The sequence below is a fragment of the Cryptomeria japonica genome, chromosome 9 (genome assembly GCF_030272615.1).
Source record: "Cryptomeria japonica chromosome 9, Sugi_1.0, whole genome shotgun sequence".
NCBI classification, from domain to species: Eukaryota; Viridiplantae; Streptophyta; class Pinopsida; order Cupressales; family Cupressaceae; genus Cryptomeria; species Cryptomeria japonica.
Window position 1 is genome coordinate 310,101,442 of NC_081413.1, and position 27,980 is coordinate 310,129,421.

A 27,980-nucleotide genomic window follows, 5' to 3' on the forward strand; every position below is an offset into this window, starting at 1 on the left:
TAAACGAAGCTAATATAAAGTTTGAAGCATTACCGTCTGCTTCGGATTTGATCCCTAATTGAAAGCGGTACCATACATCTGGATAGTTGGCTACAAATATATTTATTCCATAAGCCATGCACACACCAGGAACTCAGATTCTAGCACCATAGATAAGAAATTTAATGAGACTGAGATGTTAGCAACTTCAATTCAAGAAAACATTACAACAAATGTCAACGAAATTATTAGTTTTATACTAGTACGATCCAACACAATCTTTTGGTTTCATTATTTATACCTCGTGAAATGTCTCCTCTATAATTGATGTACAATGTCAATGTACTCCTGAGTTGGCCCAATGGTGGAGAACTTGTACTCTTGAAAGAGAGGTTACAAGTTCAAATCCTGCAGTGGGTATGGCATGTACGAGGTAATTACATATACTATATATAATTTGTAGACCAAAAAAACAGATTGCCAGTATTGTGGACAATAAAAAGATCCATTTCGATCTCCATTTCCAGGGAAGGAGCCATCAGATGCTGACAGTGTTGTACACCTGCAAACTTATGGCTCTTAAATATGACATAATGCCACTAAATTCTAGTGTCATTACACAACTAATGGCTCTTAACTACAAAAAAAGTTAAGATAGATGTTAGTATGGCTTGCAGGGCCCAAAATGTATGGACTACAAGTACATCAAACAACGCAAGGTATATATAACATTTATAGAGCATAATGATCAACCAGCTTCTAAAAAAAAATAATAATAAATCATATTAAAAAGAAAAAGGCATTTTTCTAAATAATTTCATATGCAATCATAAGGCACCCAACTAATATATATTGTCATTAATTACAATTATACATATGCCCCGGGTGATCTTCTGTGGAAATTGTACTTTAATCGCTACAGGTCTTCATAGTTCTCCGAATGTCTCACTTAAAACTTCGAGTCATCGCTCTGTGTTAGCCATATTCTATGTCATCAGATAATAGAAAACCACATGCAAATTTGCAGGGTCGTCATTCTGGATTTGATTCTATTCCTTCTCCAAAGTTTTTAATTTGTTTCTGGGTTGTCATACCTCGTGCAGAAAAGAAACATCAAAATCTTTTGCTTCTGACAATGGCTAACTTTGAGCATGGCAAAAAACTCAATGGATATAAACCAAATATATAGTAAATTACAAAAAAAACATCAGGATTCACTCTATGTTCTAAAAGGAACCAAACTCTTGAAACCATTTCTCATGGCGCTCTATATCAGAAGGAGAAACACTGCGTTGAACTTTGTTGAGGGCTTCTTCAAAATCAGACATGGTGATAGGGTCTTTTGCAATGTCCTCCTTTGACATGTTTTTTATTTCATCACGAGTCTTTCCTGCAAGCTTTCTCCTCATCCCATTCATGGATGCATCTCGACAAACATTCGTCAAATCATCTCCACTGTAACCATCTGTACGTCGTGCAACTTCATCAACGTTGACATCTTTTGCTACCTATACATAAAAAAATCACTTCCATCTTTTCAGCCCCTATTCAAACTTAATAAATATGCCGGAAATATCTACCTCAATTCAAAGTTCAAACAAATCTAAGGACACCATCAATTAGACAAAAGGTAACTCTCAAGTTTCAACAATGTCATCGTTAGTAGCCAAGTTTCTTGGCATGTTTAAATTTCATTAAAGCAATTGCACAGACCACATTCGTATCATCAATAAATACATCTCAAAACCAGTACGACATTCTAAAAGAAAAAGATATAGATGGATAATATGATTAGAGTTTGCTGAATTTCTGATGCAGGAAATTTACATTCATGATCATGGTCATGGAGAAATAAATTTAACACATGGGATATTGATGTAATATATACAGCATCACAAATGGCTCTTCCTGGCATCCACAATCACTAAATTTCAAATGTTGTTATTAGTTGGTGTAAGGTCTATTAAGTTTATCTTTGTAGTCTACAAGCTAGCATTTTATCATTTATAGTAGTTTAATATCATGCATGTTTGATGGCATTTGGTTTTCCAGGGTCGGATATCACAAGTACCTTATCTCTTGCCAGGATGCTAATCATTTTAATTATACAAATCGGAACTGGAAAAACATGAGTCTATTTTGACATTTTCCCAGTGTTTCTCTGAGTTTCTGGGATGAGGATCAGGGGGATGAGGATCGGCAGGTACGCGAGGATGTGGGGACAGGGACAGCAAAAAAATTCCTTAGTATTGGAGATGTCAAAGGTTGGCTACTGAAACTACTTAACTAAATTAAACACAGCTTGAAATTTTAATAGATAAATTGAATGTGATGAATTTGCAATTAGAAATTAGAATCATCCCCTTAGTAGCTTTTTAAGGTTGGTTAGCATTTTTTCTCTCAAAATGTTACCTTTTTTATTTTTATGAACCAAACAGAACAGCTGTCCAGTACTGAGGAAAGTGTACATCCCCTAAAGTGCCCAAGTCCCCAGGAACCTTTCCCACGTAATTTTTTTCAGAAATTGTTGAGTGAAAACCACTTATGTGCCTATAGATAACCTCTTCACTACTATTGACCACATATTGATTTGCACATAATAACAATTTTTGGCTTTTATTACATCATTATAAATGTCTGTTTTCCAAAAAATAAAAAAAATAAAAGCAACAATAAATTGTTAATGAAGCTTTGCAATGTAGTCTTTGAAACTTGGATAGAAAGAAATATGAAGGGTATGAATCCGTGCCTGAGTTGCCATTCCATACAGTTATTTCATGTGAATGTGGTCACAAGATCATGCTAAAGAGACTGCATAACGTAGCCCCACACTTTAACAGTCTAAAGAGATGCATAAATACAAAGGACATAGGTTTGAGGGTTAAACTATCATTCCATATACTTGAGTTGTGATGAGGAAAGCTTAAAATAAAAACCTATCTTTCTGTTCTTGGGCTAGGGCAGAAGGCTGATACACACTTCTACTCAAGGCGAGAGGTTTTTATGCTTTTTAACTGAATGTAAACCATACAATAACTACCATGCTTACAATGTTTAGCTAAACGCAAAAACTGAGCAGTGCAAATACACAAAAATCCAAAAATTGTTTTAAACAATGCAAAAGATTCAGTAAATCAGAACTGGAGAATGGTATAGAAAGCTATAAACCACTTCACAATGACTTGCAATACAAAGCCTACAATTAATAGTAAACTACTAAAAACCATAGTTTGCAAACTCAGATTTGGAGAGTACTCAACAAACCAAAAAAAAAAATTGAATTGGGGAGTACTCGGCAAAACTCGGCACTTTACAAAATTGAAATACTAAAAATATTTTAAAACCCATAATTTTTAGTAAAAAAAATATAAATTTTATGCAAAATATAGCGCTACAAAATGTATCAAATGAGTTTGGTGGGGGTCTGGAGCAACACCACTCACGGAGGTCTTGAGAAAGCGACACAAGGGTCTGGAGGCAGCACTCCCAGTGGGGTTGAGGCAAAAAACAATGCTTATAAAGCCCAAAAAAATTTGCTGTCTAACCCACATTTTTTCCTCAATTTTCACATGTTGCTGGTGCCATGGGTTGAATGGGAAAATTCAATGATATTTTGGCAATTCTTGGCAAGTTTTTCTAAAACTTTGAAAAATAAACTCGGTGAGTAAACCTCACAAAAACTTGTAGAGTAAATAGAAAGGTAAGTATTTGGCAGCTCACTTTGTAAGTAATCTATGGTCATTACCATGCAAATAGAGTGCCACAATGTTACAAACAAACAAATTCGATGGGGGTATTACATGACAGAAAGAATTAAAGATTGAGAGACACAAATGAAAGTTATCAACTCTAATATTTGCCCCATAAGAAAATTACTGTTGAAAATCAAGATAATAGTCAATTATAGAGCCGTGAACACTGATTTCCAACAACTCTTCTAAAACAAAATTCAGGTACAAATCGATATAGACTGTCCATCACAGACACAATTTCCCAGTATTCCCTGAGGATATGTCCCTCAAGCTTAGCCACCCATCATCTGAGACATTCTAGCAACAGCAAAAAAATGCTCCCATTCCCTCGTTTCTCAATTAAATGGAAGCATTTGTAAGAAGGAAATTGTCCTATCGCTCCCTACAAATGAAACTTTTAAAAAGGAAAAGCAAATGTAAAAGGTTTCCCATGAACTTGTGACTTAGATCAAGCCTCCTCAGGCAGAATAGAGAGGACAGTATGGAATTTAAGAAGCTTTTCAGATTTAGTAAAGATAAATCAGTAGTGCCCACATGCTAAAATTTGTCAAAATCACATGTTATTCTAATCCATTCACACTAGAACTAGAAAGAACCGTTTGATAAAATCTAGTTCAATCAAAATACATTCACAAATAAAATAGTAATGGGCATCCATTTTGATATACAAAAGCAAGAACATGGAGAGTAAAGCATTGCTGGTTAGAAACAAGGAATAAATTGTAAAACAAAAAGTACCATTAATAAAAATTTGGGACCTGTTGAATGGAAAGCAAACTTATGATCTCAACTGGTGCTCGGACACTTTCAACCACATACAACTTTATCCTATACAAGCATCAAATGATATGAAAGGGAAATCATTTAGTCATTCCAAATGAAGAAACTACAACACACTCATATATCATTTTTATCTATCATTCCATGGAGTTTACTAATGGGGTGGTGCAAGGATGTGGGGACGAATTTCAGGGATGGGGAAACCAAGGGACAAAATTTGGGGATGATGAGGAGACAGCAGCAGAGCAGCGGTGCGGGGCCGAGGTTGATATACAAATTGAGGTGAATTGAGATTGTCAAGGCAAGATCTGTAATATAACATCTCTATGATTGCCCAATGAAAATCAAACTAGTTTTCACAAAGTTAAAGGTTACAATCAGTGTGTAATGGTGTGTTCCATATAGTAAGCAACCCTGCAGCATCCCTGGTGGAGATGGCAGAGGTGGCGGTGCTATGGGGGAACGTTTCCCCTGTTGACCAGAAAACAGTTTACAAACACCAGTCTGGAGAGATAAGGATGTAATCTGGTAAGAGAGTTCCAGAATATGTAACTTAGGAAATAGAGTAGTCATTAGGGATATCATTCATCTAAGGGTTGCATCCCTAATAGAAGATATAAGTAGAGATAAGATATCTAGTTACCAAGGATATGAGATGAGGAAGAAGAGAATGTGAATAGAAGATAGAAAGTATAAAGGAGATGTATGGAATGTACATAACATATTGAGATATAAATATAAAGATCGGATTATGAAGCCTAAGACTATGTACGATGTTTTCTTTCTATTTAAGTGACTAGATTAGATCTGGAATAAATCTGTTTACTACTAACTCAATAGGACTGAGTCTGGGGTTATTAGACTACAACAGAAATCCTTTGGGAACAGAACTCTGGTCTGTCTCCTTCAATAAATTTGCTAACATCCCCCAGGTCCTCGTCCTAGAAATGGGATTTTTAGGGGGAACGCATCCCCATGAAACACTACTTCTATCTGCTCTTCTCTCTCACTCTTATGGTACAAACTTCTACAGGGCAAGGTTTTCTACTCGACTTCTAAGGTTACCATCCCTTCATGCTAAAATTCCTTTGTAGTACCACCGGAAGTCGCCATGTTTAACACATCTCTCTATATTTCTCCTACTCTCTACGAGCAGTCTTCCTGGATCTTGGTCTAGTTGGCCATCTAAGCAGAGGTCAACATATCAAGGCCAGACTTTTCTTTCTTTGTTGTGCAGGTTCTCAATGAACGCAACTACAAATTTTGCATCGAACTACATTAAACAGATTACATGAGCTCCATCCCTTTTTGTGAATGCTGTACATTAAGCTCCATCCTTCTTTGTGAATACTGTACATTAAGCTCCATCCTTCTTTGTGTAATACTGTGCATTCTTTGTACTAATGTGTAGTTAGATCCATTTTGAGGATTCGTAGATCTAGCTTTATACAACTACCAGAATCTTCACCCTAGAAATTGTTAGAAATAAGAAAAGTAGCTAGGTAATGAACAGTGCAGATTAACCTAAAGCTTATGGCAGATCTAGATAAAATCACAGAGAATAATATCAAGAGAATGAGCCTTGGCATCCATAAAGCAAACCGTTTAACAGCTAATGAAAAAATCTTACATCAAATAAACAAAATGAAATGACTTATAAATGGAAAATATATATGAGTGAGGGTGTACCATGCACATAACAAGATTCAGCTATCATGGCTTATCAACAAAGGCCAGGTATGTCAATGAAGCTAATTGGCTTTAATTGTAGGATGTTTCTCAGGATATACAGCATAAAGACAGCATAGAATTCCAATAGCAGATGCCAATCCACATCTTGGCTCGATATTTTGTTGATGCTTGAGGTGCATGTATCATAATGTTCTCAATCTACATTTTGGCATTTAAGCAAGAAGATTTCTTTTTTTTTTGAGTTGCTTGAATTGTTATCATAATGACCATTAAAGTAGCAATGTAAAATACTAAAATTCACAATAGAGCATCTATCATAAATAGAAACACACAAAATTGGAAAAACCACAAGTGAATGTTTTACAAACAATTGATAAAGAGAAATCGTGTCAATGAATAAATAAAGTGCCATAGAAGTTAATGAACAGCACAAAGTCATGACTTCCAATGGATTTTCACAACTTTTGGCATCATACCTCAACACTCCTCAAGTTAATTTGGATAAGCTCCTTGCGAGAATTAAAATCCGGAAGAGGTATATAAATCCTTTTCTCTAGCCGCCTCCTGCATAGCAATCAATACCTGACTTTAATCTCATTGACAAAGAATAAGTTCTAGATTTTCTCCAAAACTAAGCTCATTATCCAATCCATGTTTGGCTTCCAACCATGTAGTAGTTAGGTATAATACTTCCATAGATAGAAAAAAAATATGAGATCCTAAACAACATAAACAAGCTAATCCAAAATAAAAATCTTCCTAAGCTTTGAATTAATGCATTTTTGGACTACAATAGAGTATGTAGAAATCCTACTGTGATAGGTAAAATACACCCACATACCTTAGAGCCTCATCAATATCCCATGGAAAGTTTGTTGCTGCCAGCACCATTACCATTTTTTTCTGACTATCTTCACTGGTAGAGCTATTACTTACTCCATCTACTTGGACAAGAAGTTCTGATTTCACTCGCCTTGATGACTCATGCTCTCCTGATGCCCTGGAAATTATAGAAGTCACAGAATGAAAATTAGCAGTAATCGAGAACTCGGTATAAAATCAAATAACAAGATAAACCTAATCCTTCTGATTTAATTTTAAATGCTAGTATAAATCATATTTAAGGAAATTCGCTACAAAATGCAGCTTTGCACAGCCATCTGGTTAGACCAATTTTCTGCTTCCTTCAATCATTTGTATCCTAAATCCACCTCTATTCGTTTCCATTCTAGGTACAAAAGCTAAAAATAAACACTATCATTCATCATGCAGGCCTTCTTACATGGCTTAGAGGTACATGCTGATTCATCTTCAAATAGAGAATAGTCAAGACATTAAACTGATCATAATTACACAATGAAGTTTTCTGTTACTGAAACCAGTAAATCATACTGTATTTGCTAAATGCAAATTGAACGAGAGCATACATTCTTGTAGATGGTGAATAAAGAATTTATGATTATAGATCAAAGCAAGCCATAGATTCTAGGTGTGATGGTTAACAAAGGCAAAAAAAAACTATAATACAAGTTTAAGGAAAAATATACACTCAAGTGAGAAAATGTTGAAGCCGTCTCATATATATAAAATTCTAACTTAGGTCAATTTACGCACCCACGTGCATTGCAAAGTGAATCAATTTCATCGATAAAAATGGTACTTGGAGCATAAGCTCTTGCAAGCTCAAACAAGCAGCGAACCATGCGCTCACTCTCACCCCTCCATTTTGAAGCCAATGTTGCAGATGAAACATTAAAAAAAGTTGTCCCGCATTCTGTGGCAACGGCTTTAGCCAAAAGTGTCTTCCCGGTCCCCGGTGGTCCAAACAAGAGAACTCCTTTCCATGGCCGACGAAGTCCCTGCACTCAAACAAAGGCCTTTTTAAGATCATAATGAACATTTTACAAGGAAGAGGAAACACCAGAAATAAATTGTAATAAGAATTACACAATCTTCTAAGCATGCAAATATTATATGCTACTTCAGACCCAAGGCCAATTCAATATATCTGTTATATAATCAACTTTTACCAAGCAAACACATTAAATTATTTTTCAGTATTTTGAACAATGAGCTCACTGCAAAAACCGGGTTGTTTGCAAAGATTATAAAACAACTAACGAGTCGATTAATATGTTATAATGAACATGAAACAAAATATAATGCACAAACCATAACATATATATAAAGACAATAACATAGCGGAATAATGCTCTTCCATCCAATATGAAGAGGGATTGCACATGTACCTACAAAGAACCAAACTAGGAATTAAAATTCTTATGATATAACCAAAATGAAGTGGTTAAAGTATTAGATTCTCATTGTCAAAACCCAAGTTCAAATCCCCAAAGTGACATCTAAGGTGGAATTCTAAATGATGACTCTAGGTCTTCTACTATTTGGCTTCTAATAGTAACTTCTAGGTTGTTTCTCTTATAGAGCTTGATATTGTATACCTCGTAAGGAGCTAAGTATTTCTATCAATTGGCTCAAATGATTGTTGGAGCAATATCTGTAAAAACTATCAAGTGTCAAAAAAAATTTGAAAAAAAAAATTAAAAACAATGATTGGAAACTACGCAAAATGCGTCCCAATTGATTTTTCTAACTAGAAAAATGTGTATGTGATAATGCAAGCCTTGATGCCTTTTCAAGGGCCAATTACAATAACAAGGAATATGGTTGCGATCAAGAATGGCTAGAAAACAGTTGGGTTTCAATAAATACCAATATGTGCCTTCATGTGGATGTGACAAATAGGTGTTGTGTAGACATATAAAATCATGGTGAACCCCTTAGAAGAATGATTTGACATGGCATGATGTGGTGCAAAACTCCTATGAGGTACATGAGTCATGCAAAGATGATTTTGTGTGCCAATTGTACATAATAAAAATGCATTTAGTGCAAAATGCAGTTTGTGCCACACTTTGCCAAGCTTCGAGAGTGATTACACTAAGTTACAGCATAAAAATGCAATAACCTAATCTAACTTCTGGTAGTCACCCCACCTTACAAGGGTACCACCCCACTGAGGATGGAAGCTGCAATTATATCAACACTTGGCAATTGCATGTGTAGACCGAATGACTTATGTTAATATATGTGATACTGACTTAGCTGTTTTTTTGGGTCAGCTAAAGATAGTCTAAGTTATCAAATGGTTATTACAATTCAACCCAATAGTTGAGACCTGACTAACAACCATATCATTTGAATAGTATCTTCATACTCAAGGAAGTTGTGCTAATTTATACAAGGTATTCTGTGTACTACTTTGTAATTGGGCACTAAATATGAAATAAAGTATTAATTGTTATATTCTTAGCATGAATAGTTATTATTACCTCATAGTAAAATTGTTTATATTGGTATGGTTTCACCAGTTGATATCTAGCACCATTTCCTTGGCAAAGTTGGGATGGAGTTGAATAAAATCAAATTTGAGGAATAATTACTGACAAAAACACAAGATGGAAAAGTATGTTTAAATGGGCCAATAAGTACAAAAAGGCAAATCTTGTGGTGTTGGCCTATTTTGCCAAGTGCTTTAATTCTAGAGCTTTTTTGGCTAAGTGTTTCTATTGGGTTGTGTGGCTTCGAGGATGCAATGTGTAGCGCTTGTTGGACGACTCTTGAGCTTGACTTTCGGTGCTTGTCTTGGTGGATGTCGTTGCTTTTGCCGGATTGGGTCTGTGGTTGAGTTGGTGTGGTCTATGGTTCTTTGGTTTCAACTTGTTGAGGTGGCTGAAGTCTTTCCACAGACCTGTTTATAGTCGCTGTCTCTCTTTTGGTCATGGTGTTTTTGTGTTCCCCTTTGTCGGTTGGGATTTCTTCTTTTGACTCTTGGCCCTGAGGTGGTTGTTTTTGCGCCTGTGTACCAGTCTATGTTACTGGTTCTAGAACTAGCTTTCCTTAGATGATTCTGGGCAGTTCTCTCCTTTTTAGGAGCTTTGTTGTGATGGTATGAAGGATTTTTGCCTTTCTTCTAGGATACCCATTTTATATTTTCCTTTCTCCAAGTGGTGTTGCTTGGGAGGTGTCGCCCCCCATGTTGTGGTTAGGTTTTTTGCGTTTTTCCCTATTTCTAAAACCAAGGCCTCTATTTCTTCTGGGCCAATTTTATAAGTCTATTTTTGGTTAGTGGTGAACATGGGTGTGTTTTCAATGGTTCTTGCTCAGGCTGCTCCTATTGAGGTGGAGTGCTCTCTAAGCAAAATACCTTTTGGGTCCCATGTTTTCAGGCTGATGGATATCTTGGACATCCTTGCTTCTAAGATCTGGAGCTGCTGCAAGGGAAATTAACTCTTCCCTCTTCTTAGATCCTACCCTTGTTTCTCATATTGAGGTGGAGAGACTGTTGGTGAGTTGTATTGTTTTCCAGCACCTTCTTGTTGGATCTTCTTATGATCTTCCTATAGAGGTGGAGACGGAGTTTGCAGGAGAAGTTGGGAGGTGCTGTAAGGGTGTTGTTGCTGCCCTTTGTTTAGTTCTCAACTCTTTTCATCCTATTGAGGTGGAGTTTAAGAGTGATTCTCAGATTTGTTTCTATTGCTCCTATTGAGGTGGTGCATTAGGAAGGTGGAAGTTTCATGTACTTGCATCAAAGGAAAGCAGATATTAACAGTTTTATTCTTCTGTATACTTTTCTTCTTGTATCTAGGGCTCCGGATTATTGTTTCCTTGAGCTGGTTGGTATTATGGCTACGGCCTTGATATTGTAACAACAAAGTTTCTCTTGTCTAGTTCTTGTAATCTGTTGTTGTTTGGCTGCTGATTGTTGTTCTTTGGTTGCTGCTTGTTTGTGCCCTATCTTCTAGCAACATTCTGTAAATGGGTTTCAGATCCTGACAAAATCTGATTGTAAAGGGTTTCGGGTCCCTTCAAAACATGTTTTACCACTAATCAAAAACTAATTGCTAGGATTTCAATAATTATTGCTCTATAAAAGCCAGTATTGGCATAGTGTGATGATTAAATCGTGGTATTGTAATTCTTGCCACAAGGTTCAAACATCAATTCGGGTGTTATTGTTGAGTGTTCATGTTGGGGATGAGGTCCTGTTGATGTGTATTTTGTACACGACCAAACACAAAATAAAATACCCAGAGGTATCTTATCCTCTCTTGATTAAAGTCTCTGAATGCTGAAGATGTCGTGAAAAGGATCAATCGGGATGACTTCAAGGTTCTTTTTTGTAGGATCTCTACGTGTGGATAAGCACCAGTGGTCGTTGTGTTTGCTGTTTCTTCAAGGGGCCTTACGCACTTTCAGAGAAAGCTTGTTCATATTACTTTCTTTCAAATGAGGGAACAAGATTTTCCTAACACTAACAAATTTTCAAAAAATGTCAAAAGGTAAGGGTTTCGGGGAATAGAGACTTAAACTGATCCTAAGAATGACTCAATGAAGGCTAGACTTGATAAGATTCTACCAATTTCAGTATCGCCAAGAAATTACAACTCTACTGGAATTGATGCGATCTTGTAAGGGGATTCAATAACTTTCAAATCATCAAGGATATAGATACTATCATAGAGATGCATATCAAAACTTCCAATAATGATTGAATTCTTAATCAATCTTAATGTTTCCAGTTGACCACACAAGGCGTCCTCACAATCAGTAAGAAGCTACTGGTTTGGAATGTGAATCTTATCAAAGATCAAGCACAACAATTCATCCTTCAAACTTAAAATTTAAATGCTATTTCAACTAAGAGTGATTCAAGAAGATAAACAATCATGAAGATAGCCACAAGTATTGCAATAAAACACCATAACTTCAATATTTTATTGATCTCATAGCCAAATGGACAACAATTGTTCAAAATTCTTTCTTCACTACTCAATCTTGCTACAGACAATGACTAATTTCTCTCCAACTTTCTAACTTTCTTTTTTCTAAACTCTCTCTCTAACCCCTTAAAATGAAATGAGTGAGGGCATATATAGCATCCTCAAATACAATGAACGGCTTGGATCAATTCAAGATCAATGGCCAAGATTTTACAATGAAACCCTAATTAGGGTTTGTTACAACAAACTTAATTCTGACCAATGAAATAATTGCATTATTTGGACACATGTCTTCTCTGGAATATTCGACCAATGGATAGCCGGGGTAGGTACATCGAAGTTTGTGCCATCTTTAATGAGTCAGGGACATTGAATCTAAACATGCTGAGGTGGACCAATCCGACTGGAGGAGTGATGACTGGGATGCCACCTTGTCTAACACTTGGTTGATGCTCAATTTGGTGATGCTTTCCTCCAAATGTTGGAATGGAAGATAGATGGAGAAGGTCGTCCTTAATGCTGCTAGACTGGAGGAGGTCGTCCTTGATGATGCTGGACTGGAGGAGATCGTCCTTGTCCTGGCTTGATCTTGTTTGATGAGAGTCTGCCAAATAGTTGATCCTCCGGCTTTGGGGGTCGTCATTTGATGCCTACACAAAAACTTAAAATTAGTCCTTGAGCATAATATCTTAAAGCATAGGATCTAAGACCTTTCAAGGGGATAATTTTGGACATTAATTTGAAAATGACATGATAAATCCAAGAATTATAAACTTCCAAATTAATTATGAATGAAATCAGATTTTACAAGACTTAAATTTAAAAAGATTGCTATGAAATCAAAATAAGTCTTGAATAAGAACTTCAAAAAAATGATTCTTCATACCTCCTTTGAAAGCTTAACTATGAACCTTGGAAAATGGAAGAAAGAAGATCAGATTTTGCTGGATAAGGATTGAATTTTGGTCTCCTTTTGAATGAATTATGTCTCAATTAACCTTCAAAAGAACTTCGCCTTTCACTAGCCTCCAACCACTTAGCAAATTCTGGAAATTAGCCTCCAATTCAGCAAGAAATTCGCCTCCAATCTGGTATAATTCGCTCCTCCAATCTGCTCTTGAAATTCGCATGAGAAGAATAATGAATAAATGATTTGAAAATGCTACAACACTCCTCTCTTATATAGGGCGCTCACCCTAATTAACCATGAGGCCGACCTAGTTTTTTAGCAATAAAACAAATAAAATCCCCTTTAAAAGGGGGCCGACTTGCTTGTAAAAGCAAATAAATGAATTTGAGCGCTCACCTTTATTTTTAAAATTAATTTTAAGGCTTGAAAGGTGTTCTTTCTCATTTGTTTTAAGGCTTAAAACTAATTGATTCAATTGCAAATGCCTTAATTCATGCGAATTTCATTTAACTTCTTGAATTTGGCAAATTTAGAGAAAATTTGGGAATATTAAGTTTTGATTGAGGCTTAATGAAGTTTCCTTTCTCCCTTAGGCATCGAAATGTCCAAAGTGATGAAGGTCTAGATTATTTCAAGACTTGTTTGAACCTCTCATCTAGACTTACTCACTTCATGAGTTAAAAACTTCACAACTTATTTTTGCAAATTTCCATGACTTTGTCTTCACAATCTTGCAATTTGCCTTAGACTTAATCAAGCAAGGTTTGAATGATAGGTTTTTTGATGATTTCGCCCTGGACCCTTTGGAAGGGTCAGGAGCGATTTTTCCAATTAGGTCTTGAATACCTCATTCCCTTCACTCCAAAATCTCCCGAAAGGCGATTTCATGTTTGTTTTGAGCTAATCAAAGTCTTGCATTTCAATTTTTAGTATTTCACATGAGGAAATTAGGTGAAAATGTGAATTTCGCCCTGGACCCTCTGGAAGGGTCAGGAGCGATTTTTACATTTTAGGCCAAAATTCACCTTAGTTTGATCATTAACCTCTTTCAAGGCAATCTCCAGGGTATATTTATCTCCATCATTGAGTTGGCTCATCAAAACTTTGAAGGCAATACTGCATTTTTGGGAATTTCGCTCTGGACCCTTTGGAAGGGTCAGGAGCGAAATTCTCTCCTGAGCTCAAAATTCTCATTTTTTGAAGGTCTAAATTTCTTCAAGGCATTCCAAATAGGTTCTTTCATTGTAGTCTAGGCCTAGTCTCACTCAAATCTGAAAGAAAAAGGTGACTTTAGGGTTTTTCACCCTGGACCCTTTGGAAGGGTCAGGAGCGATTTTTCTTGCTTGGGCTTACTCCTCCATCATCTTGTCTTCAATCCACCCCTCAAGGCTAGGCAATGGTCTTCTTCATTCACTCCACCCAAGCTTGGGTTGTTCTTGCAAGGCAAAATAGGGGATTTTGAGATTTTCGCCCTAGACCCTTTGGAAGGGTCAGGAGCGAAAATCATCCTCTAACCTAGAATCATCATTTTTTGAAACAAACATCCACTCAAAGGTGGTCTCAAGGGCAATTTCCAGCTTGATCTAGTCTTGACTTAGCACAAACTTGAAAGGAACTCATTGTTTTAGAATTTTCGCTCTGGACCCTTTGGAAGGGTCAGGAGCGATTTTTAGGTTTTAGGGCAATTCCTTCATCCTTTCAACTTCAAATCATTTCCAAGGCATAGAACATCATGCCTTACTCTTCTTTGAGTCCTGAAAACCAAAATCTTATCTTGAACTGCAAGGAAAATAGGAGGATTTGGAAATTTTGCCCTGGACCCTTTGGAAGGGTCAGGAGCAAATTTCCCTCTTGGCAATCCAATTCAACTCTAAGGCATTTCAAAAGTCCTCTCACACCCTTGTCTAAGTTTAGTTTTGCCCAAAATTTGGAAGAAAGGATAGTTTTGAGGATTTTCGCTCTGGACCCTTTGGAAGGGTCAGGAGCGAAAATCATGTTCTAGGCTTAATTGCTTCCTCTTGACAATCTCAATCATCTTCAAAAGGCAAAACACACTTCCTCGCACCCACTCAAGCCATAAAAACCAAAAAGTTGTTTTGACCTTGCAAAGAAAATAGGTGTTTTTAGGAATTTCGCTCTAGACCCTTTGGAAGGGTCAGGAGCGAAATTCACCATTTGGCTCAATTCCTTCACCTTTTAATGATTTCTTAGCACTTCAAGTCATTCCCAGGGGCAATTCCTTCTATTTTTCACCTTATTCCACACTTGACTTAGCAAAACTTGATAGCAAAGAATGATTTTGAGAAAATTCGCTCTGGACCCTTTGGAAGGGTTAGGAGCGAAATTCTCAATCTTGACCAAAAATCTTCATTTTTTCACCTTGAAACTTCTTTGCTAAGTGGGATTTCATGTTTCATCATGCTAGGAATAGGATTTCATGTCCAAGAAAGGCTAAAAAATAGGTTTACAAGGAATTTCGCTCTGGACCCTTTGGAAGGGTCAGGAGCAAAATTTCCTTTCCTAGCCAGAATCCTTCATTTTCATGACTTCTAAACATGCCCAAGGATTTCAACATGCTCTTTCTTCCCTTTTTCATGCCTTTGACACCTCAATTTGACCAAACAAGACAATAAATGCCTCCTATAGAAATTTTCGCTCTGGACCCTTTGGAAGGGTCAGGAGCGATTTTTTCAGTTTAGGCCTATTCCATCATCATTTCAAGTTGAATTCACCTCTCAAAGGAAGAAAACACTACTCCTCTCTCATCCAAGCCATAAAAACCAAAACTTGACTTGATTTTGCAAGAAAAATAGGTGATTGAGGAATTTTCGCCCTGGACCCTTTGGAAGGGTCAGGAGAGAAAATTCTCCTTTTGGGCAAAATCCTTCATTTTTCCAAGTCAAAACAACCTCAATAGGTAAAAGCAAATTATTCTCGTTTCATTCATGCCAAAATCTTGACCTTTTTCATTGCAAAATAAGAGCATTTGGGAATTTCGCTCTGGACCCTTTGGAAGGATCAGGGGCGAAATTCTCCTTTCTGTCCAAAATTCTTCATTTACTTATGCTTCCAAATCAACAAGGATGTCCAATCTTCCTCCCAAGATACCCTGCACATCACAATTTAGCCAAAGTTAGTGAGAAATAAGCTCAAATAAGATTTTCGCTCTGGACCCTCTAGAAGGGTCAGGAGTGAAATCTCCATTCCAGGCCAAATTGCTCAATTTTCATGTTTCAAACCACCTCATAAGGAAAAGTTAGGTCATTTTCTAAGCTACGAACAAGATTGCAAGTCTATCCAAGGCAAGAAATAGTGTTTAGGATGAAATTCGCTCTGGACCCTTTGGAAGGGTCACGAGCGAAAATCCTCTTTCAGGCATCATCTTGCTCTTCAAAAATCAATCAAATCCCTCTCCAGGCAAGAACATATCAATTCACCTCCAAACATGCCCTAGAAAGTATCACTTAGTCAAAAATGAGGAGAAAAAGAGGTTTACAATGATTTTTCCCCTAGACCCTCTGGAAGGGTCAGGGGCGAAATTTCCCTTTCAGCTTGATTCTGGACGTTTTCAACTCCAATTTTCCTTGAAAGGCAAACATAGATTTTCCTTCACACATTTCCATCGAGATCCTACTTTTAACTAGGCAAAATGAGAGCTTTCAAAAATTTCGCTCTGGACCCTTTGGAAGGGTCAGGAGCAAAATTGACATCTCAAGCTAGATCTTACCTTGGTTCACTTCATTCTCCATCAAACTTGATCAAATCAATTCCCTTTCTCCACCGACTCTGCTCAACTGACTCAAACCTAGAAACAAACAGGATCCTGACAAGAAAACCTTCTTTCAATCTAGACCTGACCTGAGACCTATTCACCCTGCTCCTTGATCAAACCAACTTGACTCTCCTAAAAGGCATGCTTCATTATGGCAAACTTGAGGTTTCAGGCAGACAACCAACAACTCCCCAAAATTAGGCTAGACTCAGCTAGAAAGAAACCCTAAAACGAGCTTCCAATATTAGCCCTAATCTAGCCAGCCCAGGCAAACCACTCACTCAAAAAAACTAAAGGCAGAGAGAAAAACAAGCAAAAGGAAAGCAAAACCTAAAGCAAGAAAAAGGGGGTCCCCATTCTAATGGGGCGATGTGTGAAATGGTCACAATAGGTCCCCGATATTTAACCTTAACAATTCATAGCTCCAATCAAAAGCATTTAGCCTTTAAAAAAAGTATTTCTGTATGAAAAATATAAGTTCTTTTTTAAACTCTTGATAGAAAAAGAGAAAATTCAACAAAGCACAAGACTTCAATCTTAGCAATAAAGCTAAAATTTTAGAAAACATCCTTGGACAAGACATTGCCTTGAGAAGGCTGACTCCTTCCAACAAAAGCTACAACTCAAAATATCATCAACTCCTCTAGCACAAGAAACTAATATAGATGCAAAAGCATATGGATTTCAAAGAATCGATGTTGTTCAATTAATCAAGGAGACAAAACTCCTTTAAATAGAGTTACAAAGACGATGTTTCTAAAAGAAACAATCGTTAACTAGAGGCGAAATTAGAAACAACTTAAATGACCATTAATAACACAAAGAGAAAGATATTATTCTAATACCCTCCCTCAATGGTCATCGTTCTAATTACCAAAAGAAATAACAGAGAAGGTTGCCCCCTTCTTCTCAGAACACACTGCAACAGAAGACAAGAGCCTGCCACTGACTCTGCCACTTGAGATGAGTCTGCCACCAACCGTCCAACCTGATGTTGGAGAACTGTCCCTCCCTATAACCAGAGACACACCAAGAACAGCTGTCACGATTTTGAGGAAAAAATCGGCAAACCCTCCAAACTATTGCAGATGAGCAAGATGCCCGAAAATAGACTGCAAATAAGAGACTAGTGCAGATGTTCGGACAACAACTCCAGGTGCGACGAAAAACAGACTGCAGCAAAGTACAATTTTTGAGGAAAAAATCATAAACCCTCATGATTTTTTTTATAGGGACAAAATATTTAAAAACCCATAGATAATTTTTTAGGACAATTATTAAAACCCACAAATTTTTTCAAGGGAAAAATTATTAAAACCCATCAGAATTTTTTTTTAGGTAAAAAAATATTAAAAACCGAAACAAACATCGATGCCCATAAACCATCTTCACGCTTTTTTAGGCACAAAAAACGAGGTACTGAGAAGATGCTAAGTGCACAAAACCTGACTGCCTTCCAACATCAAGTTGGTCAATGACGCCATCTTGCATGTTTCCCAATGCACAGAAAAAAAAAAACTGAGAAGAGGTTGGCACGGAATTCAAAGAATTTGAATCCCAATGCAGAAACAGAGGCAGATGCAGGTACAGGTACAAACTTCAAAAAATGAAGTACGATGGGCACGAATTTCAAGAAAAAAAATTCTGGCTGACCCAGAAAAATCCAAAGACAACCCAGAAATCCTTGCGAAAAACCCAGAAAGAATTTGCTGTCGGAATCTGGATGCGCTGGCTCGAAAATCAAGGCACCCACAAAATTTTGACAACGACCCAGTTGAGATCTCGAAAAACCCACCACGAATCTGTGCTCAGAAAAAAATTTCGACTGAATCTGGAGGGTCAAAACCCTAGCCGAAAATGCAGATTTCCGTCCAAAAATGGCAGAAAAAAAATCTGCAGGCAGGGAAAAAACGTGCCGCATGGTTGTGCGAAATGCAGGAGAGACGGGTCGCAGGAGAGGGCAGAAAATACCCAGAAAACCCTAGTAGCTGCAGCCAAAACAAACTGCCAAAGTAGCAATTTCGAATAAACAAATAAATTTTTCAAAAAAAACTGTTAAAAATTCATGACGAATTTTTAATTGAAAAATTATTTCGAAAATAACCAAAGCTCTGATACCATAATACAAATGCAAAAGCATATGGATTTCAAAGAATCGATGTTGTTCAATTAATCAAGGAGACAAAGCTCCTTTAAATAGAGTTACAAAGACGATGTTTCTAAAAGAAACAATCGTTAACTAGAGGCGAAATTAGAAACAACTTAAATGACCATTAATAACACAGAGAGAAAGATATTATTATAATAGAAACATGATTTTCTAGTGCCTAGGAGGAATGAACTCCTTGCTACCCTACTTCCAAGGAGCCTCCCTCCCCCCACAATACTCATATCACCCTATTTGCTTGGGTCGTGTATGTGAAATATGACAAACCTCAGGAAGGTTGACTCCTTCCAACACAAGTTACAACCCTTTTGTGTTCCATGGTGGGGCAATTTGTGTCTTTCATAATAGCTTATGATTCAAGATTTTGTGGTTGGCCTCTGATTTACATTCCAAATATATGTGTGCATGCGAACTATTCATCTTAGCCCGTACGGGTAGGTGAGTTGGCTTGGGCAGGTGGGTTTGCTCCCCATTGGTCTCGGGTTCGACTCCCTCTCGGATTTAAGAGGGAGGGCTGGTTGCGGGCTCTAGATTCTCTCCCTAGGGGACTAGTCTCGCCTTAGTTCGCCCCTTCCTGGCCCCAACTTGGCAATAAAAGTAAGCCCAAGGTAAGGCAGGTTGGGTCGCTGGACTGGGTCGCGGGGATACCCCTGGCATACTGAAAAAAACAAAAAAAAATCTTTATAGATAAGTGTTATTTGTGCCTAGATTGCCAATAGTAATTTTATGCTTAGTTACTGCTCAGATTGTTGTCTAAAGGGCTCTTCTGATTTTCATGATTACTTATTTTTAGAGTTGAATATGATTTGATGATTGTTGCAGGCATTGTATTGCAGTTGGAGGAAGATTATACCTTTGTATGCAATTCTTCTTATTTAATTCATAGCAGTTCATATATGTGGTTTATTCAATTCAACCACATCATACTCACAATTTGCAATTTCTGCATTTAGCTGAAAATAGTGAGCACAGATTTTTTTCTGTATTAGATATTAAATAAAACCTCTTGTCATGCGGAATTGCTGACTTGCCTTGTGCCCTAGCCTGAAAACAAAAAGACAGGTTTTAGTTTTAAGTTTGTTTGTATTGCATAATAAAATACCTTCTAGTTCTAGGCATTTTTTTAAAATTTCAATGAAAAGAAACTTATCATTTCCTTCACTCTTTCAAAAGGGAGCTTCTCCTACAAATTCAAAGAAAAGTCTTATATTACATGCTGTTCCATTTTGTGTTGCATTGAAGATGAAAATTAAAATATTAACAAACTCCTAACAAGCACTACCAGCTAATAAGGATTTCTGGAACTTATGTGAGAAAATCCACCCCTCTTCAACTCTTCCCTTCCTCTTACATATGCTTGTATATAGATCAACATCTTGAACATGTAAATAGAAAAGAGTAATAGATTCACATCTCTGCTCATAGATTGTATGTTGTTGAATTCCAGTTTTGGTCCAAACATGGTTCATTATGTGGGAGAATACTGTTGTTTACCGTTTTCTGCATTATCTGCTTCAATTTTGCCTTTTCACTTCAGAAATACAAACTCTATCTACTGTAGAACTCTCAGGCTGAAAAATAAATTGGTATATTTTCAAGGGAAATCAAAAACCATCATCTAGCAGCTGAACTGAGTCTGGATTCAGAAGACAAAAATTAGGATGCTCTGATCCATATACTTGGAAATTCGTATTCCATTATGTCACTTTTTTTTAGGTTTCTCAATAAGCATAAAATCGGCATATGTAGGCAAGATCTTTCAAAAATGTGTAACATAAGATGTCAGAAACCAAAATGCATCTAACAAACAAAATTGAGCATTCAAAGATAATTTGTGTAAAAAGTGCAGGAAAATTATTGCAGGTATGCCAAACAACAAAAAGGATAACCTTAGAGAAAAAGAAAAGGAGAAAGATGGGGAAGGAAACCTAACATAGAAAGCAATGGCCCCTTACAGGTTAAGATTTTAAAAAAAAAAGTTGATTGAATACCAGTGACTGGGAAATGTGAAATTAGAAGCAGATAGACACAAATTGTGAGAAGTTGACAAATGCATAATAAACTAAATTAGTAATTAGCATATTAATAGAACATACTTTTGATATGTTCAAGGAGACCTTTTTTATATATATGAAGACTTTCTTTTATAATCCCTATGCTAAGCTTCAATGTTAATTAACATACTTTAATTAATTGTTAATTACAAATTCGTGTACTGCTACCATGATTTCCATATGCATTCGACTATTCCTTTGATTTGAGTGGGAATCACTGTATTTCAAGGATTTTAAAAGAATCCACAGTCTCCTTCTGATACTCTTTGTTAAAAATGAAAATTAAACAAGGCTTTTCACTGGCAATGGAAGGAAAGAATGGAAGAGGTGAACAAAATTGACCAGATGATGCTTGTGAAGAAAGATATTTCAAGGATTAAGAACTCCAGTTGGCTCCTCCTAGTGGGCATCGGGATGTGAAAATGGCCAAAGCCGAACAATAATTACCAGTAACAAGTATAGGAAGGGAGAAAACAAGTGTTGTAGTCATCATTACATGAGTCAAATTCACTTATTAATTTGATTATATTATTCGGTTCAATGTGTTCAATATTTAAATAATGAAGACACAAATCAACTTCGCCTTGAATTTTCCAATTATCTGATTTTGTTTGCTGAGTGCATCCTTGTCTATGGGTAAGAAAAGGTGATCTTTAAGGTCACATCCTAGCCAGCACACCTCCTTGGCATATGAGACCCCATTGTGCTAATAAGAGGAGTCTTTCACATCTTTATACAATTTCAAATTTTTAGCCCTTGATTCTGATTTCATGACCAGACTTGGCAGTAAACTAATGCTTGCCAATCCATCTGCACCAAAGGTACTCAAATCATATTATACTTATGCTATTTATTTTTCTTGCAGCTTCCCAAACTCCTCTCCTATGCAATACCGATCCTCTGAAAAAAGAAACTAATATAAACTCTGAACCCTTCAAAGTCCAATTGAAATTTAAAGAAGGGAAACAATATAATAAAAGGAATTCTTGAGACTTCTTTATGTTCCATCTGATTCATGTCAGGAAAACTCCAGGTTGTGATCACCTGAACTTTCTTCCCTCTCAATCTCTCTATCTAGTTGCATAAAATTTCAAGAAACACAAGCAGCAGACTTCAGCACTACAATTGCAATAAATTCCAAGTATTTGAAGCCACAGTTTGATACTGATGTTATTAGGCACAAGTTCACAACTAATGGCTCATACATATTCTCACTTTATAATGGAAATATTCATATTTATCCTTTTATATGGTGTAACAAAAAAAAAAGAAACTTGTGTACAGGAGTATCGTAAATGTGACCATCTCCATATGATAAATATTAGGCATTAGAAAATAATTTACAGGAACTAAGCATTAGGTGTTGAAAACCACCACCAAGCCACAATCAACTTCATATAAGGTAGAATACCAAAATTCTTTCTTAATTTAAATTACCATCTTTTCTAAATTAGAGTTGCTGGCAGGAAAATATTACTGACTTATTCGTTGAAGAGTTCGGCCTCATTCCCTCAAAAAAAATCCAATGGAACAGATTTTAAAAAAATGTGTAAAAACAAAGATCCAAAAGAATGACTGCATGGCTGGCACAGTTTGAACATCTTCTAATCACCTATATGGTCAGTAGTCGGCTCACTTAAGGATAGAACAATGATCCATGAAGTGGCCCTTAGGTGAATTTGTCTGAAGTGGAGATTCTAGAAATTGCTTCTGTTTTTAAGAATAGAAAGCAGACATGCTTATGGGCGACATCATGATCATGCTGTAAATGGCAACCCCTAAGTGATTTGACTATCTTGCAAAAACTAGTGATAGCAATTTGACTGGATCAAACAGGCCACCTTTATGATTGAGTGCAACTTTCAAATTTGAAGATTTCTTTAGCCCAGAAATTTAAATTTTCAAAAGAAAACAAATCTTGTCTAATTTATACCACAAATTCTCAATCTAGAACAGCTCCATGAGATGTAACATTTGTATAAAATAAAAAGCTAATCATGAATATCATCTGGGTAAAGTAGAATGTGATCTCATATTTTCTATAGCACCCCCAGGGTAAACAATAAAATAATTGCATATTCCCATCATGCCAGGTAACGCCAATTTCCAATGCTATTGCTTCATTTTCACAATCGAAGAGTTAACTCCTAAAGTTGCAAGTTTAAATCAAATTAGATACCTTCAAATTATAACCACATCAAATTATGAAACAAACCATACCTGGTAAAAGTCGGGAAAATATAAAGGATAAACAACAGCCTCATCTAAAAGTTTCTTGGCTTCATTTAAGCCAGCCACATCATCCCATCGTATTCCAGGGCTGGTCTCCACAACATCCCTTTCGAGCATTGCTGCCAATTCTACATCTGGTCCTTCATATTGGCCCTTCCTCACTCTATTGTCTTCATTATCTCCACTCTGCACACATATTTTGAGAAACGTCAGTCCATGTGCATACTTGAAATCATCAGAAATTTGAAGCTTGCAAGAAAAATAATGTTTCACAAAGTTGCACGAATGGGAAGGACAACAGGAACAGGAGTTTTGGGGACAGTGGGGAAGGCAGGCTAAATTTAGGGAACAGAAAGCAGCAGAAAGTTTAGAATATAATTAAAATGTGCAACAATAAGAATTGTAAGCTTGATGATTTTTTGTTTATTTAATTTTCAACTATATTCTGGAAGACTCTGTCATTTTTTAACACTAAAAACAATTTCTAAAAGAAAAAGAGATGTAGAACAGATAGTTGCATGGAAAGTGCCTAACCTGCACAACTTTCCAGAGACAAAAATTCAGGCATTTACAATCAATTTTTATATGAATGATGTTTCTTGTTCAAAAACTCACTCGCATGTTAAGAGAAATTTTATATATGCTGATTAGAATGATAACAATTATCTATCGCATGCAGATTTGTGAACAGACTGTACACCCTCTGCTTCATGTCTTCTACAGCACACAGATGACATCATCTTCTTATAAGTTATAAGCAATGTAAAAATAATTTTACTGTCATTATTTATTCCAATTTCTCTAGGCAATTTCATGTCATTATATCAGATTTGTAAGACCAAAAGCTAGCCTAGTTAGAAACTAAATCTCTGTTCTCTTAGCTGCATAATGGCAACAAATTTTCACTTTTTAAGGCATCTTCAGAGTTTAACTTATTTCTTTCAAGGCAACTTTATACACATTTGTCTGCAAGTAAATATTGTAGGCTCATAGAGAAATTGTTATCCTTTAAAGGCAAGTTCACTCATATATATCCAATTGCATCCATTTCTGAATTGCTTTTGAAGATCCAAAGAAAACATATTAGACCTGTACAATTGCTAAGATTTATTAAAAAATTTGAAATGATGTTCTCCCAGGGACAGCTGGACTCCCCTTTTCTTTTCTTGGTTCCCAAAGGAGGTGTAGATTGAGGCAAGGGCAGAAAACAATTCTAGTAATCAAGCTTCTATGGACAAGTTTCTCCTCCAAACGAATTTTAATAGTGTCTCAGATCAAAGAATTAGATGAAGGGGAAATACTACTTGAAATTAACAACCAAAATTTTGGCTCACAGAAACTGTGGAAGGTATTGGCTCCTTTCTTCCATCTTTGGATACAACAACGAAGAAGAGAAGGGGTTAATATATTGAAGTTGACAGACTGTGTTTAAAAGCCAAGGATTCCATTGGTATGGGCTCTCAATGAACAATAGAAGCTCTTCTAGGGAGGAAGCAAGCTTTGACCCAATACTAAGTTGTTTTCCTGGATAATTTGAATTTGAATCTTCTACAAGGGTGTTTTGTATTCTGCTTCTATATTTTTTACTGTTAAGATGTCTATAGCCATTTGTCCTTTCTTGGTTTCTCATAGATTTTGAGCCTGGATGTCTATAGCCATTTGTCCTTCCTTGGTTTCTCATAGATTTTGAGCCTAGATGTCTATGTAATGAGGATGTTTCCTTTCTCTTTTTTTATTATGGGTTAAGGACCAAGGTCAGTATAGAATCCCTCAATTAAGCAATCATATATATATAACATAAAAAATAAAATTATCCAACACATAATAATAATATGCTTACAACATTCATTATTGGAGACATTGACCATACACAAACACATGAAAGGTTTAGCATCACATCTACAGCTGATGTGCTAATGAACCTTTAAGTTTTTTATGACATGCTGGTTTTGGCCACAGAAAATAAAAAGAATTTTTTTTTTCATTACACATGGTGATGGTTCCTAACTAGGGTGAAAAAAATGGGGCGGCGAAGGGTAATCTGGGTCCTGCTGGGTGTGGGGGAGTGATTAGGGATAGTAATGGCGTTTGTATCTCGGCTGTGGCACTCCCCTTGGGTAACCAAACTAACCACATTTCTGAAGCCATAGGAGCCTATCAAGCTCTCCCGATTGCCAAACAGATAAACTGTACAAAGGTATGGATTGAAGGGGATTCTAAAAATATTATCCAATGTCTCAAGAAAAAAGTCAATCCACCTTGGAATATTGCTAATTGGATAAACTTATCTCACTCAATTATTAACTCTTTTGAAGAATGTCAAATTTCCCACACTTTAGGGAAAATAATAAGGTGGTGGACCACTTTGCCAACCTAGGAGTTAAAGCCCATGAAAAATTAATTTGGCGAAGAGGGGATATATTGAATGATGAAGTGAAGGGATTAATTAGGTTGGATATCCTTGCCAGCAAAGAAGCTAATTTGCAATGATTATAATGATAATTTCTAAATCGGATTGGAGATTTTTTGTAATTAGTATGAGTTATGTGTGGCATGTCAAGGACACTTCTTGGGCGGCCAGAATTAATTGCTCTTCTAGAGTCTTCTTCCCGCATGTTTTCTAGGTGCATTTGGGATCAAAATGCATTCACATACAACAAGGGCACTTCTTGGGCGGCCAGAAATAATTGCTCTTCTAGAGTCTTCTTCCCGCATGTTTTCTAGGTGCATTTGGGATCAAAATGCATTCACATACAGTTTGGGGCCATTTCCTGTTTGAAGAATTGCAATTCTTTGATCATTTTTTAGACCGGTTTTTGGGCACGGTGGTTGTGATAATATGGGGGGAGATTTGAAGCGTGTGGAGCCCATGGATTGCACAGAGCTGAAAAATAACAAAACAATTTGGAGAATTTTGGAAAAAGGTGGTTTCACCACCTATACTGAGAAATTGCATGGGGTTAAAGCTAAGGTTACGAAAGGCTTTGTCAAAAATTATAATAAGGGCTATGTTAACCTTTTTGGAAGAGAAATTGCCATCAATGAGGACCTCATTGCAGAGATCATTGGCCTCTCTACCGATGGAGCTAAGTTCTACAAAGACAAAAAAAATCCGAGAAGGCAGTGAAACTTTTCCCTAAGCAGGAGAAGGAGAAGAGGGATTTGGTGAGAGATGGGACAGCTAGCTAAAATACTGCAAAGATTAAGTTCATTTAGGGTGATGTCTTGAAGGTGATTATGGAGTATGTCACTCTTGATAGGCAGTATACCAGAGCTTTCGCCTACCATTTTTCACTCCTTAACCATTTCCAGCATAAGATGAGAATTCCCTTTCCCTTCTTTCTTGTGAGCTCTTTTAATGCTAGCATTGTTGATCACAACTACCCTATCAAAAACCCTGTTTTGCATGAAGGACTTATCCTTCTTATCTTTGAACATGCCAAATCCTTGCCGCCTGTTACGTCCTCTCTCCATGAGGTTAATTCTGACTCGGAGGATTCTCAGTCCTCGGAGGATGCGTACCATACCGAGATTGATGATGAAGACTTCTCCCCCGCTACAGCCACCCCTAAAAATAAGGGGAAATCTAGTGTTGTTAAGAGCCCTAAATCTAAAAAACCCTCGGAGCTCCAGCTCTCCCCCCCCTGTTGGTAATCTTCAGATTGATCCTAAACTTGCTAGTGCTTCGGTTGATAACCTTCACAGCCAAGGTAAGAGTCCTTCTCCCTCTGCCTCTAGTAAGCTTCCTCCTATGCAAAACTTTGAGAATCACTAGCCCTTTCTGAGCTCTCTTTACCCTACATCGCATTTGCTTTGCTCTAAGAAGGATACTGTTACTGATGTTCTGGTTTTAGCGAGAGATGGGGTTGTGGACACTTTTAAGATTTTTAAGTGGATCTTTCATGAGATTAAGGACATTCAGGTCAAACAAAGAGCTAACAGCAACAAATTGGAGATTATCAAAGATAATGTTAAGCGATTCAAGAAAGTGCAGGCGTCGAAAGAGATTAACCCCAGGCCTGAGAAGGAGAAGGCCTCTGTCATTGAATGCCTTAAAATTACTATGGAGGCTTTCAATAACTTCAAGAAAGGCTATGAAGTCAGAATGGCTACACTAGAAGACTAAAATGCTAAAATCAAGGAATCAATCAAAGCGGTTGTTTTTTTTTTAATTGATTATAGACCAACAAAACAAAAGTACAAATCTGAAAGTTTCACAGCCTTAGCGGCCTCAAAAAATCATGCTACCAGAACGGACTGTTTATATTTTGAGCCTCCTAGATCCCTAACTATGAAGGACTGACTAGTGATATACATCTGATTAGATACAAAATTATGACAACATGCAAAATGACTGATTCTTTACATCCATGTGACCCATCCCATGGGGCCTTCCATCCAGATCAATCTATGGTCATCTCTCATCCTAGCTGAGTATATCATCTGCTGGCGAATCAGGGCTCTATTGCCTCTGATTTCCTCCAAAAGGGCGTCTAGGGCACTGACAAAGGGTGTACCTTCAGCATTAAGTCTATGCCATGTGTAGCCGTGAGAGAGCTCATGTACAAAGATCCTGGTATGGCCGTCACTCAGAAATCTCTGGAACTTCTCCTTGTTCAGCCTGATCACTAAGTCCACCTGTGAAGAGACAAAATAATGTGCGAGTCTACGAAAAGACTCAGTAAGGACCCTCTCTTTTCCTTGAAACCTATCTTCATTTCTTATTTTCCATATATACCAACGAATTTCGCATGATAACAGATTCCAAAATAAATTGTTGTCTTTTTTAAGGCCTTTAATATAACTGGTAACAATATCAAGAGGGTTAACATGCAATGGAA

The 27,980-nt window shown here is 36.8% G+C and overlaps 1 protein-coding gene across 1 annotated transcript in view; it reads right to left on the reverse strand.

Annotated features, from left to right (window-relative positions):
• Positions 1 to 812: 812 nt before the first annotated feature.
• Positions 813 to 27,980, reverse strand: part of LOC131079604 (katanin p60 ATPase-containing subunit A1) — a 62,638-nt gene continuing 35,470 nt past the window's right edge. Inside the window, exons 3-7 of the mRNA XM_058017605.2 lie at positions 23,128 to 23,325; positions 7,818 to 8,062; positions 7,045 to 7,203; positions 6,680 to 6,767; positions 813 to 1,487 (exon numbers count right to left, since the gene is read on the reverse strand). Coding sequence (XP_057873588.1) covers positions 1,206 to 1,487; positions 6,680 to 6,767; positions 7,045 to 7,203; positions 7,818 to 8,062; positions 23,128 to 23,325 — 972 coding nt within the window. The 3' untranslated portion in view covers positions 813 to 1,205. The remainder of the gene's footprint in view (positions 1,488 to 6,679; positions 6,768 to 7,044; positions 7,204 to 7,817; positions 8,063 to 23,127; positions 23,326 to 27,980) is intronic.